The sequence below is a fragment of the Miscanthus floridulus genome, chromosome 3, assembly GCF_019320115.1.
Source record: "Miscanthus floridulus cultivar M001 chromosome 3, ASM1932011v1, whole genome shotgun sequence".
Lineage (NCBI taxonomy): Eukaryota > Viridiplantae > Streptophyta > Magnoliopsida > Poales > Poaceae > Miscanthus > Miscanthus floridulus.
This window is the reverse complement of record NC_089582.1, coordinates 50,338,705-50,359,289: the sequence shown is the minus strand read 5'-3', so window position 1 is coordinate 50,359,289 and position 20,585 is coordinate 50,338,705. Positions and strand designations below refer to the sequence as shown.

Here is a 20,585-nt window from a genome sequence, read left to right as displayed (position 1 = left end):
CCTGGTGTGTTTCCTAGGTCCCGTTCGCTTTGCTGAAAAAACAAACCAAAACATTGTTCCGGCTGATTTGTTATTTCAACTGAAAAAAAAAGCTGAAAAGTATGGATTATAAGAGAAGCGAACATGGCCTTATGGTCTTTCCACGAGTATCACAATTTCTCATTGCCCGTTCATATTGCTTTTCACACTTAGATGCAAGAAGCCGGCAACCTACCCTTCTGCCTTCTATATATATATAAGGGTAAAGTTCACTTTAGGACCTCCAACTATCACAGAAGTATGGATTTCAACCTACAACTTCAAAACCGGATAACATTAGTCCTCCAACTCTCGAAAAAGTTCACTTTAGGACCCTGGCCGGTTTCCCTGGCGGTTTTGCATGGCACTGTAGCAGTGCTGACGTCAGCGACGACGTCAACACTTCTTTTTAATTTGCAAAATTGATATCTTTTTATTCGGAGCTTCAAATATAGCAAATAATATATCAATTTTGATCGTCTCGACGAGCTCTTTGCAATGGTGTACTCCGTTTTGTTGTTTGAGATAATTTTATTTCATGAAAAAAAAATATTTCTACAAAACAAGCCCGCTGCAGCACAACAATGTGTCACAGAACACATATGCCCCTTGTAGGAACTCTCAGCTCCTCACTGCCATTGATCATTGTCTTCTTCTTCTCCTCTCTATTGACACTCTCTGTGCCTTCACAATGTTCTACACCTCTTAGTCGTCAACCTAGCGACAACTCGGAGGCACTCCTTTGCCTTAGGAACCACCTCTCAAACTCAAACCGTGCCGGATCACTCCCACCGTCATGGAACAATGATAGTTCCGCCCAGTTCTGCAGCTGGTCCGGTGTTACATGCAGCAAGAGACACTCATCATCTCGTGTTGTTGCACTGGACCTCGAGTCGCTCGGCCTCCATGGCCAGATACCTCCTTGCATCGGTAACCTCACTTTCCTCACAAGGATCCACTTGCCAAACAATCAGCTGCACGGTCAGATCCCAGCTGAACTTGGCCAGCTAAATAGGTTGCGCTACCTTAACCTCAGCTCCAATATTGATAGCGCTACTCTGTCATCATGTTTGGGCTTTCAGACCATTGATCTTGCAAGTAATTCTCTCAGTGGGGGTATCCCAGAAGGGCTGGGGACCCTCGGCAACCTTTCAGTTCTGAGTCTGTCCGAAAATTATCTGACGGGCAACATTCCTGTTTCACTTGGAAGCGGCTCTTCTCTTGTCTCCGTTATCCTCAACAACAACAGCCTCACGGGGCCTATCCCGTCGCTCCTTGCTAATTGTTCCTCGCTTCAAGAGTTGGCCGTGAGGAACAATCATCTCAGCGGAGAGATTCCTCCATCACTGTTTAATAGCACATCACTTGAGATGTTAGTCCTTGCGGTGAACAACTTTGTTGGGCCCATACCTGCACTCTCGAACACTGACTCACCCTTACAGTATCTATTGTTGGACTCTAATGACCTTGAAGGAACCATACCATCCACTCTAGGGAACTTTTCTTCCCTCCTCTGGCTCAAGCTTGGCAATAACGGTTTTCATGGTAGCATACCAATGAGTATAGGTAAGATCGCAAACCTGCAACTACTAGACATGACTTACAACAATTTGTCAGGTGCTGTTCCAGACTCGCTTTAGAACATGTCATCACTCACATACCTTGGCATGGGCATGAATAACCTCATCGGAGAAATCCCAGGTAACATAACCTTCCTAGAATTGAAACTTTGGTTATGCAAGAAAACAGATTCCAAGGACAAATCCCTGCTTCGCTAGCCAACGCCACCAATCTCCAGTTCATTTATCTCCGCAGCAATGCGTTCCGTGGTATTGTTCCTTCATTTGGAACCCTGCCAAACTTAATTGAACTAGATCTAGGCATGAACCTGTTGGAGTTGGTTTTAGTCATATTCATCAGATCGGGATATTTAGCATAGGAATAGGTGTTCGGGATTCACAGAGAGATAGAGAGAAAGGGGGTGATAGGTAGCAGACCATCAAAAGCCGTAGTGGTCGAAGCACCGGCCGGGGTCTCGTTGGCGGACGCCATCTGCGCGCCGGCAGCGACGTTCGGTGGAGAGGGAGGAGTCGGCGCTGTGGCGTCCTCGGCGGCGGCGTGTGCGTCGGGGTGACGTTGCCGGCGTCGGTGGTGCTTCCCGTCGCTGGCAGCGCCCCTTCTCAAGATCGGTGGGGTGACTGGCGGCGCGGTGAACCTCTTACTGCGAGCCCCGGCCCCCACCTTTCCTTTATAGCGCTGTGTGACGGGGGTCCACCAACCATGTAGGGTTGGGCGCCCCCGATCAGGGCGCGAGAACAAGGCCCAAAAGACCGTTGGGCCTAACTGGTGGGAGATCAAACCTAACATTCTCCCCCTTGATCTCTCATGTATTCTTCGTTCTTTAATTTCGTACTCAAAACTTTCAATTCATATTTTTCTTGCTTCCATCCTATTTCATCATAGATTAGTGCATAGAACTGTCCCATCGTCATAGCAATTAGTGTCGTTAGACTAACAACCACAATACACTTCTCCGTTTTGAAATGTAAACTTTCTTTGGGCCCTTCGTATGTTCGGGAATCATAGGCTTTCCCTTAAACCCATGCCGGCTACGTGTTCTCTGAACACGTTGGGTGGTAAGCCCTTTATGAGCGGATCCGCGAGCATTTTCTCTATACTTATATGCTCAAGATTTATTATATGATCTCAAACTTTATCTTTCACAACATAGTACTTTATGTCAATGTGTTTGGCAGCACCACTTGACCTATTGTTGTGAGCGTACTGTACCGCTGGATTGTTATCACAATACAATATCAGTGGTTCATTTATATTATCAATCACTTTCAATCCGGGTATGAATTTCTTCAGCCAATTCACCTGCCCCGTTGCCTCATAGCATGCTATAAACTCGGCATACATTGTCGAGGATGTAGTTACGGTTTGTTTGGAGCTTTTCCACGATATAGCCCCTCCTGCGAGAGTAAATACATATCCTGACGTGGATTTTCTTTCATCTCCCGCATAATCAGAATCTGAATACCCCTCTATCTGTAGGGTATCAGATCTTCTATACGTAAGCATGAGGCCTTTCGTACCCTGCAAATAATGCAGGACTTTCTTCACTAATTTCCAATGTTCAATTCCTGGATTCTTTTGATATCTGCCAAGTAACCCGGTAACAAAAGTTAAGTCAGGGCGTGTACACACTTGAGCATATTGTAAACTTCCAACAGCTGAAGCATATGGTACCGCTTTCATTCGGTCAATTTCATATTGGTTCTTGGGACACTGATGTTCCCCAAACCTATCGCCCTTGACTATAGGAGCAGGTGAAGGACTGCACGCATGCATACTAAATTTCTTCAGGACCTTTTCTATGTATGCCTTTTGCGATAATCCTAGAACCCCTTTTCTCCTGTCTCGGTGAATCTCTATTCTCAAAACGAACGAGGCTTCACCGAGATCTTTCATATCAAAGTTTGAGGACAAGAATTTCTTCGTTTCCATTAGTAGATTGATATCACTACTAGCAAGCAAGATATCATCCACATACAAAATTAGGAATATGTACTTTCCATTCTTGAACTTTGCATAAACGCAATTGTCCTCAACATTTTCTTCAAACCCAAAACCTTTTATCGTTCTATCAAACTTCAAATACCACTGTCTTGAAGCTTGCTTCAATCCGTAGATTGATTTCTTCAGGCGGCATCCCATATTTTCCTTTCCTTTTACGACAAAACCTTTCGGTTGTGCCATATAAACATTTTCTTCCAAATCCCCGTTTAGGAAAGCCGTCTTTACATCCATTTGATGTAACTCCAAATCATAGTGGGCTACAAGTGCCATTATAATTCTGAAAGAATCTTTACATGAGACTGGAGAAAATGTCTCATTGTAATCAATCCCTTCTCTTTGCGTGAAGCCTTTCGCCACAAGTCGCGCTTTAAATCTTTCTATATTTCCTTGGGAGTCATATTTCGTTTTGTAGACCCATTTACAGCCTACTGTTTTGGCTCCTTTAGGAATATTTTCTAAGTCCCAAACTTTATTGGTACTCATTGATTTTAATTCATCTTCCATAGCGCCACTTTGATGAGTGGTCGCTTCTCATGACTTCTTCAAATGAGGTGGGATCATCCCCCATCTGACATTCTTCTGTTTCATAAACTTCATAGTCATCAGTAATAGCTGATCTTCTTATTCTTTGAGACCTTCTAGGTGTCTCCGGCACTTATTCCACATTGGGCTGTTGTTGTTCTTCCTCATGTGCAACATTTGGTTCTATAGGTTCCTCAAGGATAGGTTCCTCAAGGACAGGTTCCTCATGTTTATTCATTGTTGCCACGGGAGAACTTACAACAGGTGTTGGCACTACAGTGTCCTGCACTATCGGTGCAACAGCAGCAGGTAGCGTGAAGAATGGTTCTGCAACCATCGGAGTGGGTACATGTACCCGCTTCTCCTGTAGGCTGATTTCTCATGCTGCCATGCTCCCCCTGATCAAGTTATCCTCCAAGAACACAGCGTGTCTTGTTTCTATAATCTTCGTATGTCTGTCAGGACAATATAAGCGATATTCTTTCGATCTTTCTGGATAGCCAATAAAATGGCAGCTGACTGTCTTGGAGTCTAACTTTCCTATGTTTGGGTTAAACACTTTTGCCTCAGCTGGACAGCCCCACACACGCAAATGGTTAAGTGAGGGTTCCCTTCCTGTCCATAATTCATACGGTGTTTTAGGCACCGATTTACTTGGTACTCGATTAAGTATGTGAATGGCGGTTTTCAGTGCCTCCATCCATAAACTAATCGGTAATGTGGAGTAACTCATCATGCTTCTTACCATATCCATTAAGGTACAGTTACGTCTTTCAGCCACTCCATTCTGCTGAGGCTCCCCTGGTGTGGAGTACTGAGCAACTATGCCATTTTTCTGTAGGAACCTTGCGAATGGTCCAGGAATTTGGCCATATGGGGTATGTCGCCCATAGTACTCTCCACCTCGGTCTGATCGTACTATCTTGATTTTCTTATTGTGCTGATTTTCAACTTCAGCTTTAAATATTTTGAATTTATCCAATGCTTCCGATCTTTCTTTAATTGGATAAATATTACCATAACGAGAGTAGTCGTCTGTGAATGTTATAAACGAGTCATAACCATCCACACTTTTCACAGAAAAAAGACCACATATGTCTATGTGGATTATTTCTAAAATTCCTGTGCTTCGTTTGGCATCTTTCTTAATTTTCTTGACATACTTTCCTTTGATGCAATCAATACATTGTTCTAAATCTGAAAATTCTAAGTGCGGGAGAATTGATTCCTTAACCAATCGTTCCATTCTCCCCCTCGAAATATGGCCCAAGCGACAATGCCATAATTTCAAAGAGACAGTATCAATTCTCTTCCGCTTCTTAGTTGCATCCGCAGATGGGGAATCATTCACATTCTCATCACATACATTGTTCGCATTTTCAGCAAGAGATAATAAATAAAGCTTGTCTTGTCGGAAGGCAAGACCAACACATTTATTATTAACCAGTATCTTACACTTGCCATCACCAAAATGGCAATCAATTCCATCATCATCAAGTTTCGAAACACTTATCAAATTTCTACGCAAAGAGGGAACATAAAGTACTTCTTTAAGTCTAAGTACAAAACCATTATTCAATTCTAAAGAAAAATCTCCAATGGCTTCAACATTGGCTTGCACTCCATTTGCAACTTTAATCGTTCTTTCTCCTCTTTGCAAGGTTCTCGTCCCACTTAACCCCTGTAAGGAATTTGCAACATGAGTAGTTGCTCCTGAATCAACCCACCAAGTGGATTTGTCATAACATAAATACAGGGATTCATCTACAAATATAATAAATTCATCACCTTTCTTTAGCAGAGATTTCAGGAAGTCTGGACAATCCCTCTTGTAGTGTCCCTTCTTGAAGCAGTGCTTACACTGATCTTTTTCAGCTCCACCATACTGCTGATTCTCAGAATCCTAGGGTTTCTTTCCCTGTAAACTGGAGGAAGAGGTCTTATCCCACTTAGCTTTCCCTTGTGGTTTAGAATTCTTGTCATTAAAGTTCTTTCTTTTGTTATCCTTCACAAAATGAGCAGATTCACCTTGTGAGGACTTTATCCTCTCCTCTTCTTGAGCACACATTGAGATGAGTCTTTCTATGCCCCATCTTTCAGGCTGCATATTATAGTTCACAATGAAGGTGTCATATTCTTTTGGTAAAGAAGCAAAAATCAAATGAATCATGAAATCCTCCTCCTTCAAATTCATTTCTTTTAGCTTAGATGCCATAGTGTTCATCTTCAAAATGTGCTCTCTTATGCTACCACCAGTGAATTTCTCATTCACAAGCTTCTTAATTAGTGAACTTGCTGTGGCCTTGGTAGACCCAGTAAACTGACTCTTGATTTTCTCAAGATATTCTTTGGCAGTAGCACATTCAGGTATTGAGCCCCTTATCTGTTCTTTTATGGTGGCTTTGGCTACCAACAGACACTTGCGGTTGGAGAGAGTCCATTGCCTATGTTCAAGGTCATATTTCATTCTTATTTCAGCATGATCACGCTTTCGAGCAGCGAAATCAGCATCAGATTCATTTTCATCTCTCACCGGGTCCTTTGGCTCAGTAGGACACGGTGAGGTGATGGCAAAATCGACCTCTCCCAACGCAAGTTCCAATTCATACTTCTCCCGCCACACACGGTGATTGGTTCCATTGAGTGTCGGGATGTTGGCAATGTTCACAATGCATTTGCCTCCTAAAATCACACCAGAGTAAGTAAGAAATATTTATACATAAAATTTCATGCTTTAACTCAACGTTGGTCAAATTAAAACTTATAATTCATCCATGCAAACATTTTACATCACCGTTGGGCAGAAGTAAAATTAATGCACAATTTCTCATGGATCAAAAATTATAATATTGTTATTAACAACGTTGGTCAGAAAATAACAATATCATAATCGCATCAAAATTATTAGAAATTCATTTCTCTTAAAAATAAATTATCCCGTTGGTTCAAATTTAATCAAAGAGAACAATAATTATCATGCACAGCGAAAACATTAATAATCTTTTTATATTATTATTTTCCAGAAGCACTAAAAATTCACTGTTTTCTGAGCAAAATATCATTGGATAAAATTTGCACAGAAAATTGTATCAAAATCATTCAAATTCATCAAAATATGTATTAAAATTGCTCCTGGAAAATAATAAGAAAATTTCTTCTTCTTTCATTTCAGCCCGGCGCGGCCCAGCTCGCCCAGCAGCGCGGCCCGCAACGGCCCAAGACGGCCCAGCGTCCGCGCACTCGCGCTGTCCCACGCGCTCCCCCCGCGCCCAGGCCGCAACCTGGGCCTGGGCCGGAAATTCGGCCCTTGCGCGCTCTCTCGCCTGGGCCGGCGACGGCCTGAGCAGATCTGCGCCGTTGGTTCTGATCGGACGATCGCGCGTTCGTTTCGCTCAGATTAAAACCCAACGCCGCGCGGGGGACCTGAAACCCTAGCTCATTCGGCTCCTGCCCTTTCTCTCTCTCCGCTCTCACTGCTCTCTCTCTTCTCCTTTCTCAGTCGCAGCAACGAGCCGCAACCGAGAGCGAAGGAACGGGCGCTCCATGGCGCCGTCGCCGGCCCCCTCGCCGGCGCGCGTGCTCCCCAACGGGTGAGCACGCCGCCGTCGAGCGGCCTGGCCGTGGCGCCCCTTGGCCAAGCCCAGCGAGCAGCGAGCCGAATCGGCGCTTCTTCTCCCGCGCCGGCGAAGAGCCGGTTCGGCTCTTCTTCTCCCGCGCGCGGTCACGGTGAGTCCGCCCCCTTTTTTACCTTCTTCCCCGTCCTTTCTCTCTACTGGGATTAACCCATGGTGGGGATGGGGAAAAGGTTAGGGTTAGGGTTTGATTTTTTTTTTTTTTTTGCCGATTCGGTTTTCTGTATTTTTGGATTTCTTTTCTTTTTCGTTCATCCGAATAGGAAACTAGGGTTAGGGTTAGGGTTTCGACCCTCCTTTCTTTCTTCTTCCCCTTCTTCCCTCTTTCGGATTTGGGTCTAGGGTTTTCTTTCTATTTTCTTTTCCCGATCCGCATCAGATCGGTCGGTTTCATTTCCCCGATCTGATTTCTTGTCGAACCGTGGCTCCGGTACCATTGTTGGAGTTGGTTTTAGTCATATTCATCAGATCGGGATATTTAGCATAGGAATAGGTGTTTGGGATTCACAGAGAGACAGAGAGAAAGGGGGTGATAGGCAGCAGACCATCAAAAGCCGTAGTGGTCGAAGCACCGGCCGGGGTCTCGTTGGCGGACGCCATCTGCGCGCCGGCAGCGACGTTCGGTGGAGAGGGAGGAGTCGGCGCTGTGGCGTCCTCGGCGGCGGCGTGTGCGTCGGAGTGGCGTTGCCGGCGTCGATGGTGCTTCCCGTCGCTGGCAGTGCCCCTTCTCAAGATCGGGTCTAGGGTTAGGATGTCGGTGGGATGACTGGCGGCGCGGTGAACCTCTTACTGCGAGCCCTGACCCCTACCTTTCCTTTATAGCGCTGTGCGACGGGGGCTCACCAACCATGTAGGGTTGGGCGCCCCCGATCAGGGCGCGAGAACAAGGCTCAAAAAGCCGTTGGGCCTAACTGGTGGGAGATCAAACCTAACAGAACCGGCTTGAAGCTGGGGACTGGTCTTTCTTATCCTCGTTGACAAAGTGCAGGCAACTGGTGTATTTGTACTTGGATGCAAATACACTTCAAGGAGTCCTGCCGATCTCCATAGGGGACCTGTCCAGTAGCTTAGAGCTACTGTTGTTACGAACAAATGAAATATCTGGAACCATTCCGACTGAGATAGAGCACCTCAAAAACCTGCAGCTTCTTTATATGGAGCAGAACCTCCTTACTGGAAATCTTCCTTACTCCCTGGGGCATCTTCCGAACCTGTTCGTGCTAAGCTTATCGCAGAACAAACTTTCCGGACAAATCCCACTGTCTCTCGGTAATCTAAGTCAACTTAGTGAGCTCTACTTACAAGAAAACAACTTGAGTGGCCCAATACCAGGAGCTTTAGGAAACTACAAGAACATGGATAAGCTGAACCTCTCTTATAACAGCCTTGCTGGTACCATACCAAAGCAGCTCTTTGCTCTTACCACCCTTGCTGAAGGTTTAGACTTGTCTTACAACCAACTCTCAGGACCTATACCGCTAGAGATTGGCAACTTGATCAACCTTGGCCCGCTGAATATTTCCAATAACCAGCTGAGCGGACAAATACCCTCAACTCTAGGTGAATGCGTTCATTTGGAGTCCCTCCGCATGGAGAGGAACCTTCTTGATGGGAAGATACCTGACTCCTTTGCTCTACGAGGCCTCATTGAGATGGATCTTTCTCAAAATAACTTAACCGGTGAAATCCCTGGGTTCTTTGGGTCTTTTAGCTCTATGAAGCTTCTCAATCTGTCCTTCAACAACCTTGAGGGACCAGTACCAACAAGTGGGATATTTCAGAATGCAAGTCACGTGTTCATTCAAGGGAATGACAAGCTATGCGCCAGTACCCCGTTGCTACAGCTGCCACTTTGCAGTGGAGATATATCCAAACACAGGGGCTCCTCCAATATTCTGAAGATAGTAGGATTTTCTGCTCTTTCTTTGGTCTTGCTATTATGCTTTGCAATCATCTTTTTAAAGAAGAGAAAGAAAACCAACAAAGTAGACCATCCATCCAGGTCCAGCATGGATTTTAAGAAGTTTACATATGCTGATTTAGTCAAAGCAACTAACGGTTTCTCCTTAGCCAACTTGGTCGGCTCAGGAAGATGTGGATCAGTGTACAAAGCAAGATTCCGGAATGAAGACCAACATATAGTTGCCATCAAAGTTTTCAGACTTGATGAACTTGGTGCACCGAAAAGCTTCCTTGCAGAATGTGAGGCCTTGAGGAATACGCGACACCGTAATCTTGTGAAAGTGATTAGTGCATGCTCAACATTCGACGCAACAGGAAATGAGTTCAAAGCACTTATACTTGAATATATGTCTAAAGGTAGCCTCGAGGCTCTATCCAGAACTGAACAAGTATGCATTCCAAAAACCATTGAGTTTGGGGTTGAGAATAGCAATAGCAATGGATATAGCTTCTGCTTTGGACTATCTACACAACCATTGTGTGCCCCCTATGGTCCATTGTGATTTAAAGCCCAGCAATGTACTTCTTGATGATGTCATGTGCGCACATCTTGGTGACTTTGGACTGGCCAAGTTTCTTCACAGTTACAGTTATTCAATCACTCATAGTTCTACAAGCTTATTGGGACCAAGAGGATCAATTGGATACATTGCACCAGGTGAGTTCTTTTGTAAACTAGAATCCCCAGTCCTAGTACAACTTCAGTGCTTTCTAAAATAGCATAGTTAATCTCCCTTTTTTTAAAAAAAATAACATTACATAGCATCATTTTCATTTTTCATGATATGTATGTTTAATTCTCCACTCTTTGAGAAAATGCTCTTATGGTTGAAACTATTATGAGGTACAAGCGTTTGATCAATTACAATAATATTGCAGAGTATGGAATCGGGTGCAAACTCTCAACTGAGGGCGATGTCTATAGCTATGGAATTATAATCTTAGAAATGCTCACAGGAAGCATCCAACAGATGATATGTTTTCAAACGGTTTGACCCTTCACAAATTTGTGGAACAAGAGATTCATGAGGTTCTGGATCCTTCTATCATTCCAATTGTTGAAGATGGTGATGTGGAGGAAGATTTAGAATATGATAATTATGCAATGGCTGGAATAAAAAGATGCATCATGCAACTCATTAAAATTGGTATCTCATGCTCTGTAGAGACACCAAAAGACCGACCAACAATGAAGGACGTTTATGCTGAAGTCATCACAATTAATGAAACGTTTTCAGAGCTATGCCATTGAGGAAAGGAACAGTTGTTTTGACTGTTTGTACTACGGGAGCATTATGTTTTTATTAGCTTGCTCATGAGAAAGCTATTTAGGAATCATTTATAGTGCAGACCTTGTGCAACATTTCTTGTTGTTTGTAATGTTTCAGAAGTGCAGAACTGAGTACATGCTATGAAGCAAAGTTCGTCGCAGGAACTCCATTTGCTTGGTTATTTTCTAATTGATGCAAGCTCGAAAATAGCAGACTGCTTGTTTTGTAACACCTGATCACAAATCGTATATCAATTTTTGTAGTGCCTCTCTGTTCTTCGTTGTTATTTGAAGTCTTCAGTAATATCTGGAATTCTCACTCATTAGTTGACTGTACCTGCGCGTCAGCCATAGATAAATTGCTAGGTGCACCCAGGAATCGTACACATGATATTAAAAGGTAAGCTTATTAATTACAGAAAAATTCTCAGAAACTTCTAAAATAAACTAGAGTCACCCTAGGTCATACCTAGATATTTGCCACTCATTTTCATTAGATAAAATTGTAGAAATAATTTCCATGTTCATTTTCATTCGCGTTTAACCAATAAACTTAGATAAATTATAACTCATTCATTTTAATTCCGAATTCTGTAATTCTTTCACCATAAATCTTCTAAAATAAAACCCTACATAATAATACCACTTTTCCTAATTTTTGGTGCCCATTTAAATTCTAGTTTGATTGCTTTTCCTTTTCTATATTTAATTAAATACTAGTTATAGTAGTAGCCACCACCGTAGTAGTAGCCAACCCCGTATATTCGTGTATGTGTGCGCACCATGACACATACTCGAATATATCCGTACCCAATCACCTAAAATAGTAGAACACTGTTGGTATATTTAACGCACACAGATAAAACCACAAACGCACGGATATCGCTGTAGCTTTCACCCAAAAATATTTCAAGTATCGTATCCACAGGGAAACATGTAAGACTAACTACAGTCTAACTTAACTAAGGGTAGCAATAAGGTTAGGATAAACAGGAGCGTAGAGAGGATAACTAAGGTTCTCTTGTTCTGACTTTGGTAAGCTATGTCTTCTACTATTTAACTAGGGATATTATTTATGGAAAGACACCAGCATAGGATGCTTTCTATAGTAACCAGGTCCTACTTGGCTTACAGACGGGAGGTGGACTACAAAGGACTCAATGAGCTATATAGTCACCATGGCGATCTACCACCGATCTGGAATGTAGGGTGCATCCACAAGTAACTAGAGTCTAAGCACCACGCTTACACTACAATTACTACTTTACTCTTCCCGGATAAAGAATAAAGCACTCAAACGAGTTGTGAACCTGATGAACAATATAAAAAAGATGCTTACTTGAATCAGAAGCTGATTACCAGAGAAATCTCAGAGGCAACCTCAGATAGAACTTAGATCCGCTAAGGTACAAGCCGTAGAGAGAGAGCTCCGACAGGCCGGCACCTCATCCAAACTCTTCCATCACTCTCTATCTCACTATTTCTATTTATAAGACTAGATCCTATGGAGGACTAATCTTCTATTGATAGCTGGCTCTGATCCTGATGAGGAGGATATGAATTAGGGTTTCAGGATAGCACCAAGGAGGGGGTACAGGGCCATATATATACGGGGTAGAATCAATTCTGGACCCTCGGATCAAACCGACTTAAAAGGACGGCGTAGATGCAATCTAGGAGGTGATGAAGAACCAACATTCGAAGGAGAGACTGACCCACGGGTCCCACAGGATGGCTAGCCTAGTGGTGGGGTCGGCCAGCCCCCCTGTTAGCATCGTGGCTCGATCTTTGGTGAGTTATCTTCTGGATGCTTCTAGAGTCTTTCTAAGTCGGTTTCGCTGCGGATAAACGTGATTTACTATGAAGAATAGGTCCACCTTGACAGTTTTTTTATTAAACCCCGCTGAAAACACAGATTCACCAAAACTCGTGGAATTTATTAGTTTAAACCCCTATACCTATGTTTGGTGATGTAATTAAGCATATATGTAGGTTATGTTGACGGTTTATAATTAGTGTTAGTGACCGTCAACAAGCTCCCCCAAGCTTACCCTTTGCTAGTCCCTGAGCAAAGTTAAACTTAAACAATGGATCAGGAGTTGCTACAATGCTTTCACGCCTCAAAAGTACACAAGCGTTCGATCAAAAAATCTTCTTTGGATTAGAATAAACTGATCTGACTTTCAAACTGACCCATATTACCTTCAACTATAAGACTACTTAGACTTCACTTAAGTCTTGAGCAATTGAAAGACAGAACGATGAAGTCAAGCACTATATCTCAAGTTCTTTATTTCACCATTGTTCCAGAGTTTTATAAGTTTTCAAAATAAAACTCAGAGATTCCATTGTATGACACTCTCAAGTCTCTCAATATATGTGGTATTTGTGGATCCTCACCAAGGCAACAATGATGTCACGCCTTTTCTCTTCCTACCACTAAAGCTTATGTGAAGTTTATAGGTAGGGAGAAAGCTAGAACATACTTGCAATGCATATATTGTAAAGTCAAACAACAGATCCAAAGAGAGTTGTCATACAATCAAATCAAGATGTGCATGTGTGTGGATATATGGTGCATATATTTGAAACTTGAAAACATTTGCTAGAGAGCAGGGGCTATCTTATTCATCTCTCCTTTTTTCAGACGGGCATCTAGCACCCATTGTTTTAGATATCTCGGACACTTGTCCATTTTTCTCAACTATTTTTTTTTCTCTCTTTTCTTTTTTATGAATTTTTTTTGCATAGCCCATGCCTCTTTTCTACAACAAAACTTTGAGAGAGCTATCAACAAGAGATTTGGAGCATTTATTTGGTGGATGGAAAACCTATCAAGCATGTTTTTGTGTTCGCTCGCAGTGTAGAAGTAAAGCATTTTTGAATGGATCTAGATGAAAGGTATGTTTTTGCGCCTACCCCCTGTGTAGGAGTAGTGCATATTTGGGTGGTGTGTACGTGATCTTGATTTTAAGAGCATGACAAACCTCTCATTAGGGTCAACAAAGCTTGACAAAACTCAATGCAAAAGCAAGCAACATTATGGAAGTTTTCCTAGCCTAAATAATATGTATGGCTCTGGTGGAAATTCAAGCTTTGTCATACAAGAACTCATTATGTAGCATTTTTGTGTTTTTCAAAAAGTAAATATCCAGAACTTTAGTGTCACTTGGAACAAGATAAACAGTAGCTCAGACCTTCACATATCATATCTGTCAATTACCTAGACTTAGATCAAGCATATGCCACCCACGAGTTTCAAGTTCAGAGTAAATCTTTATATCAAATCAGTTTTATCCAAAACTCGGAAGAATTCAAGTCTGAAAACTAGGTACTTGAAAGGAATTACAACAGAGCAACTATTCATCATTTCCATTTAAGAGATTATTCTGAGTCCTCTTTATTTTATTCAGCTCTTAAAAACAAATTAAAGCAAACTAGACACACATTTTTATTTTGTTTTCAATTTTACTAGATCACACATTATTACTATAGATGCAAAGATAAATTTTTTATTTTGTTTTTCATTCATCATTTTTTTACTATTTAAAAGAAAATAAAACAAAAGGGAAAGAATACTTACCTGAATACACAGGAGTGCTTCTCACCTAAGCTAGCTCTTTCGGTGAGGGCTTGGTGTTGTAAGTCCTTCGAACCGGACTTCTCCTTATGAAGTTCATTGACCAAATGCCTCGGTTTGCTCTGAAGATGAGAATTCTTGTGATGACGCATCTAATGGTGATGTCACCTCCTTCTACCAAACCCATCTTGGTTTTGAGTTTGGATTTTGGTTCGACAGGTTTAGAATACTTGTAGAAATTTGAAGAATCAACTCACTCTCCCATACTTTGCTTGAAGTGTGTCGTGCTCATAAGACAAGGTAGAGATCAAGTGCATAGGCTCTGTTGGTGGAAAAACACCGACAGAACCAAAACTTTATTCTTCTTCTCTGACCTTAGGCACATTGAATATGATGAAGTTGATGTTTATGTGCTTTGATCATTTATATCATGGGTGATAAGATTAGAAGATTGAGCATGAATGTAGCATTTAAGTATATTTGGCAAAAATGGTTGAGTTTCTTAACCTATGGAAGGATTGTCCATCTTTACTTAATGTATTAATGTTTACATGATTATGACTATCATCTTCCAGAGATAAGGTATGCAACTTTTTAGCTCATTTGGTTAAAACTATGAAATCAAAAAAGTGGTGCTAGGAACAGGCTTAAAGAACTAAACATGTTGAGTTAATCAGGTTGGATTAAGTAAAGTTGTAACTCAAAGATGTTTGTTTCTTATTTATGTGTCTACCCGAATCAAGGAAAAACTTTTTTTAAATAATGATCATTTTACCTTAGGATGTTACCTTTGTCATTGGAGCGTGATGACACCATATGACGAAAAGTAGATAACCCGTGATGGTCCTTCCCTTTTGCTTGAAGTTTTCCTTGTTGGGCTAGCCTCATAGCTTGAGCTGTTCATTGTTGACATTTCTTAACGACTATTGGAGGATTCTGCAAGTGCACAGAACTATCACGTAGCAATTCGCTCAGTGAGTACCGAGTGTCGAATTTATATTTTTCCAACAGGAAGGCGGAACGCTAGTGTCGAGGACCAATACTAGGGTACCCGAAAAGGAGGGTCTAATGGTCGTTAAACATTAATTCCTCCAGGCAGTCAAGGGCGCGACTACAGCTCCAACCGACCCCTAGGTATGTAGGCTCTGCCTCACTCAACCCCTGAAGGTGGCCTCCGCCTCGCCCAACGTCTGAGGGCGGGCTCTGCCTTGCCCGACGTTTGAGGACTGGCTCTGCCTCGCCCGATGTCTGAGGGTTGGCTCCACCGCGCCTGACCCCTGAGGGCTGGCTTCGCCTCGCTCAATGTCTGAGGGCTGGCTCCACCTCACCCAATGTCCAAGGGTTGGCTCCGCCTTGTTCAACGGAGACCCATACCGAAGCCAACCACTATGAGTTAGAAAGTACAACCTAAGGTCAAACTTCTAGCATCGTGTCGGGAGCAGTCACGTCTCAATATGACCCATGCCCATGACATGTCATTCTAGGGAAGTCACGTCGCCCATAGTGGCGGATGCGTGGTCACTATGCTACCTACTCCCTATACGACAGCTGGTCAGCACGCTGGTTCACCGCGTTGCCCTCCAGGGTGGAATGGGACGTCACGACCTATTGACAATGCCAAGGCATGGCATAATCGGCATGCATGCGCCTGGCGTGGAGCCATCCCTGTCACCACCTGCAGTATCATCGGGACCCGCACAAAGGAAAAGAAAGGCCCCACGATCATGAAGGACTTCCTCTCCCTCTTGTTCTCCTCTCTTCATCCACTGCAACTCGTGCTTTCCATTGGCCTATAAAAAGGAAAGCAGGGCTCCCCACTAAGGGGATTGAAACCACAAGCATCGCAACACATCACACTCAAACTTCGAAACACATAGCTGAGCAGCAACCGAGCTCTCGGCACCCGTTTGCTCCCTTCACCAGAGACTTGGGACCTTCCCTCTCTCGACCGTTTGTAACCCCTACTACGAACTTTCAGTACTAGTAACATGAGCAACAACAATGAACTCGACGTAGGGACATTATGCCCGAACCAGTATAAACCTCGTGTCCTCTTAGCACACCATCCAAGCCAGACGCGCAATATTAGAAATTTACTTGTTGGTGATTACTCAAAACATCGATAGTTGGCGCGCCAGGTAGGGGCCTTTTGCGTGTCTCGATGTCAACACCAGGCTTCGGATGGCCAGTCACAACATCAGCTAGGTCCTAGGCACACACGTGCGCTTCGGGGATCTAGACTTCATCATCACAACAGAGGGAGAGCTGGCGATGGCTCTCGCAGCCGTCCAACCTCTCCACTCCACTGGCCTCAACGCAATCGCCGAGGTGCTTGAGGAGCTATGGCTACACACACCAGAGGCTCACGCCCCTGGGAGCAGCCAACTCCTTGGCTTCGACTATGGAAGGTTAGAGCACCAGCTCGGAGCCTTTCTAGGACCCCTACCATCCTGGGAGGACCTGCACCACCTCACATTCTTGTTCACCAACATCATGGCGTAGCTTACTGGGGGAGAGCCCCTCTCCCCAGACTACCTTGTCCAGAGCACCCCGATAGTGCTCCAGTTTGGTCTCTGCAACGCCACAGAGACCATTGGCCACCTTGTGGCACAATGCATGATTCCATCCCCCACGAACGATGAGTTCATGGGGGTGATTGAATATGTCATGGAGTCCTTCCATGACCTCCTCATAGGAGAAACAGAGTTGCCCTCCACCTCTGACTCTAGCAGGGGAAGCCATCACCCCTCTTGTGAATGTTTCATGGTAGGTACCTCTGAGGGACACGTTGAGAGCATCCATGAGGAAGAAGCTACCCCAACGAATGACCTCAATGACAAGGTCAAGGGGGAGGTAGGGGCCCCACCCCGCCTGCGAGTGGAGCAGCTAAAGGCCTGGCACCTAGAGCTCGAGGAAGCATGACTCTAGCTCGAGCAGGAATGCATAGAGCTCGACCATGAGATTGAGCGCCACGAAGTTGGTGGGCGCTCACGCGTGATGGCCTACGACATGAACTGGAGGATCATCGAGGATGATCAAGTGCTCCCACACTTCGCCTAGGCAAGCCAGAACATCGCTGCTGTGGTAGCCTTGCTCCGGGGGCTTCTAAGGCCCGTGAGGCCTGAAGACCGTCGGGCCCATCACGAGATTCACACGCCGCTAGAGCGTGCAAAGACGCAACAAGTCGAAAGCTCGTTGTATTGGCGATGTGAGCTCGACACCAGCCAATGCAAGCCCTCAGAGTGGCCCAACAAGGACATGCCAGTTCACCAGGCCCCGCAAGGTGGCCGGCCACACATCACGGTGATGCGCCTCGACCACAACCGTGATGCGCTCGACACCCTCAACGCCCACAGGTGTACCCATGGCGATGAGGGGGAGGGGGCTAGTCACGACTACCACCCTTGTCATGGCAGATGCTACGACAGCGATGTGGACCGATGCCCGAGCCCCAGCCTGCTGAGACCTTAGGCCTTCGGCCGACACATCCTCAACACCGCCTTCCCGCCAAGGTTTCGACCACCCACCAACATCCTGAAATACTCTAGGGAAACAAACCCTGGACTATGGCTCAAGGATTACCGGCTTGCTTGCCAAACCGGTGGGGTGGATAATGATGATTTCATTATCCGCAACTTTCCATTGTTCCTGGTCGATTCAGCGCGAATATGGTTGGAACACCTTCTGTCCAATAGAATCCAAAGTTGGGCGGACCTAAAAGAGATCTTCGTGGGGAACTTCTAGGGCACCTACAAGCATCCTGGGAACCCATGGGATCTCAAAAACTACCGACAGAAGGCTAGGAAACTTTTTGAGGGTACATCTAGCACTTCTCCTAGCAGTGCAATGAACTACCTAATGTCGTCAACATCGACGTCATAGGGGCCTTCCGGTTTGGGACCACCTTCGAGTCCCTAGTTCATAAGCTGGGATGCAAGGGCCCATGAACCACCAAGGAGCTCCTCGACATCACCACTAGCCACACCTCAGGAGAGGAGGTGGTCGAAGCGATCTTTGATCGCCTCAAGGGCAAGGCGAAATAGGATGAGGACGCTGGCAACGATGCCTCCAACCATCCCATCAAGAAGAAGAACAAGCAGCGACGTGAGGGCTCGCTCGTGGCCACCACCGACCGCAGGGGTGGTCGGAAGCCCACGGAGGGTACCCTGAACCACTTTGAGAAGCTACTCGAGGGGCCATGCCCGAACCATGCCTTCCCCGTCAAACATCTGTACAAGTACTGCAGCCTCATGAAGCGGTTCCTATCCATAGGCTCCAACAAGGGGTAGCATAGGGAGGATCCCAACCCCGCCGCAGACAATGCCAAAGGGAAGGATGGCGGCTTTCTGACATTGGATGGCTGCCTCATAATCTTTAGAGGGTTGGTGGCCAACAACTCCAAGCATTGCCAGAAACTCGCATGCCGCGAGGTCTATATGGCCAAGCCGGCCATGCCTACCTTCCTCCAGTGGTCGGAGTCCACCATAACCTTTGATCAGATCAACCACCTAGAGAGCGTCCCACAACCAGGGAGATATCCACTCATGGTCGACCCGATCATCAGCACAAAGTGGGTCACCAAGGTACTGATGGATGGAGGCAGTGGCCTCAACATCATGTATGCCAAGACGCTTGACGTCATGGGCATCGACATGACACACATCCAACAGACCAGAGCGCCTTTCCAAGGCATCATGCCTAGAAAGCAGGCCATGCCACTTGGGCTAATCGATCTGCTTGTTACCTTCAGGGATCCATCCAATTATAGGATGGAAACCCTCACCTTCAAGGTGGTCGGGTTCCCTAGAACTTACCACGCCATCCTAGGACGTCCATGTTACACGAAGTTCATAGCCGTCCCCAGCTACACCTACCTAAAGCTGAAGATGCCGAGACCATGCAGGGTCATCACCATTGGCACCTCCTTCCAGCGCACCTATGAGTGTGAGGTCGAGTGCTGTGATCAGGCCATGGCAATCGTCGCCTCCAAGGAGCTTGCGCCCATCAGTAAGGAGGTTGCCGAAGAAGCACCCGACCCCAAGCGGTCGGCTAGGTCTTTTGAGCTAGTGGAGGGCACCAAGGAGGTCCTCATAGACCCTAGCGGCTCCAATAGGAAAGTGGTGTGTATTGGCACCATGGTTTCCTCCAAATAGGAAAGCACGCTCATCGACTTCCTCCGTGCCAACAGAGACATCTTCGCATGGAAACCCTCAAACATGCCAGGCATTCCGAGAGAAGTCGCCAAGCACTCCTTGAAGATTAGGCTAGGCTCCAAGCCGGTGAAGCAATGCCTGTGTCGGTTTGACGAGGGGAAATGCAGGGCCATCGGTGAGGAGATCGCAAAGCTTTTGGTGGCCAGGTTCATCAAGGAAGTGTACCACCCAGAGTGGTTAGCCAATCCTGTTCTTGTATGAAAAAAGAGTGGGAAATGAAGAATGTGTGTTGACTACACGGGTCTCAACAAAGCATGCCCAAAGGATCTGTTTCCTTTGCCACGCATAGACTAAGTAGTCGACTCTACTTTGAGGTGTGAAACCCTTTGCTTCCTTGATGCGTACTCCAGGTACCATCAAATCATGATGAAGGAGTCCAACCAGCTCGCAACATCTTTCATCACCCCGTTCGGATCATTCTGCTACGTCACTATGTCATTCGATCTGAAAAATGCTGGGGCTATGTACCATCGTTGCATGCTCTAGTGTTTCGGGGGCCTCATCAGGCGAACCGTTGAGGCCTACATGGATGACATCGTAGTCAAGTCCAAATAAGCTGACCAGCTCGTAGTCGACCTTGACCAGACCTTCTCAAAACTCCGAGCCAACATCATTAAGCTCAACCCCGAGAAGTGCGTTTTTAGGGTCTTAAGAGGTATGCTGCTTGGTTTCATTGTGTAACACCCTAGGTGTTTGTCACCAGTTAAGCAATGGGTTTAAACTCAACCATGGCATATTAAGTGGTGATGGAGATGTTAGGTCAAACATATGAAAATGAGCCACCACTTAAACTTGGACCATGCACC

At 45.0% G+C, this 20,585-nt stretch overlaps 2 protein-coding genes and 1 pseudogene across 2 annotated transcripts; all 3 read left to right on the top strand.

Moving 5' to 3' along the window:
- Window positions 1-620: 620 nt before the first annotated feature.
- Window positions 621-1,658, top strand: LOC136543729 (LRR receptor-like serine/threonine-protein kinase EFR). Its single transcript, XM_066536101.1, has one exon. The coding sequence runs from the start codon at window positions 621-623 to the stop codon at window positions 1,656-1,658; it is 1,038 nt and encodes a 345-aa protein (XP_066392198.1).
- Window positions 1,659-7,665: 6,007 nt separating this feature from the next.
- Window positions 7,666-11,113, top strand: LOC136543728 (probable LRR receptor-like serine/threonine-protein kinase At3g47570; annotated as a pseudogene).
- Window positions 11,114-19,017: 7,904 nt separating this feature from the next.
- Window positions 19,018-19,719, top strand: LOC136543727 (uncharacterized). Its single transcript, XM_066536099.1, has one exon. The coding sequence runs from the start codon at window positions 19,018-19,020 to the stop codon at window positions 19,717-19,719; it is 702 nt and encodes a 233-aa protein (XP_066392196.1).
- The last annotated feature ends 866 nt before the right edge of the window (window positions 19,720-20,585 follow it).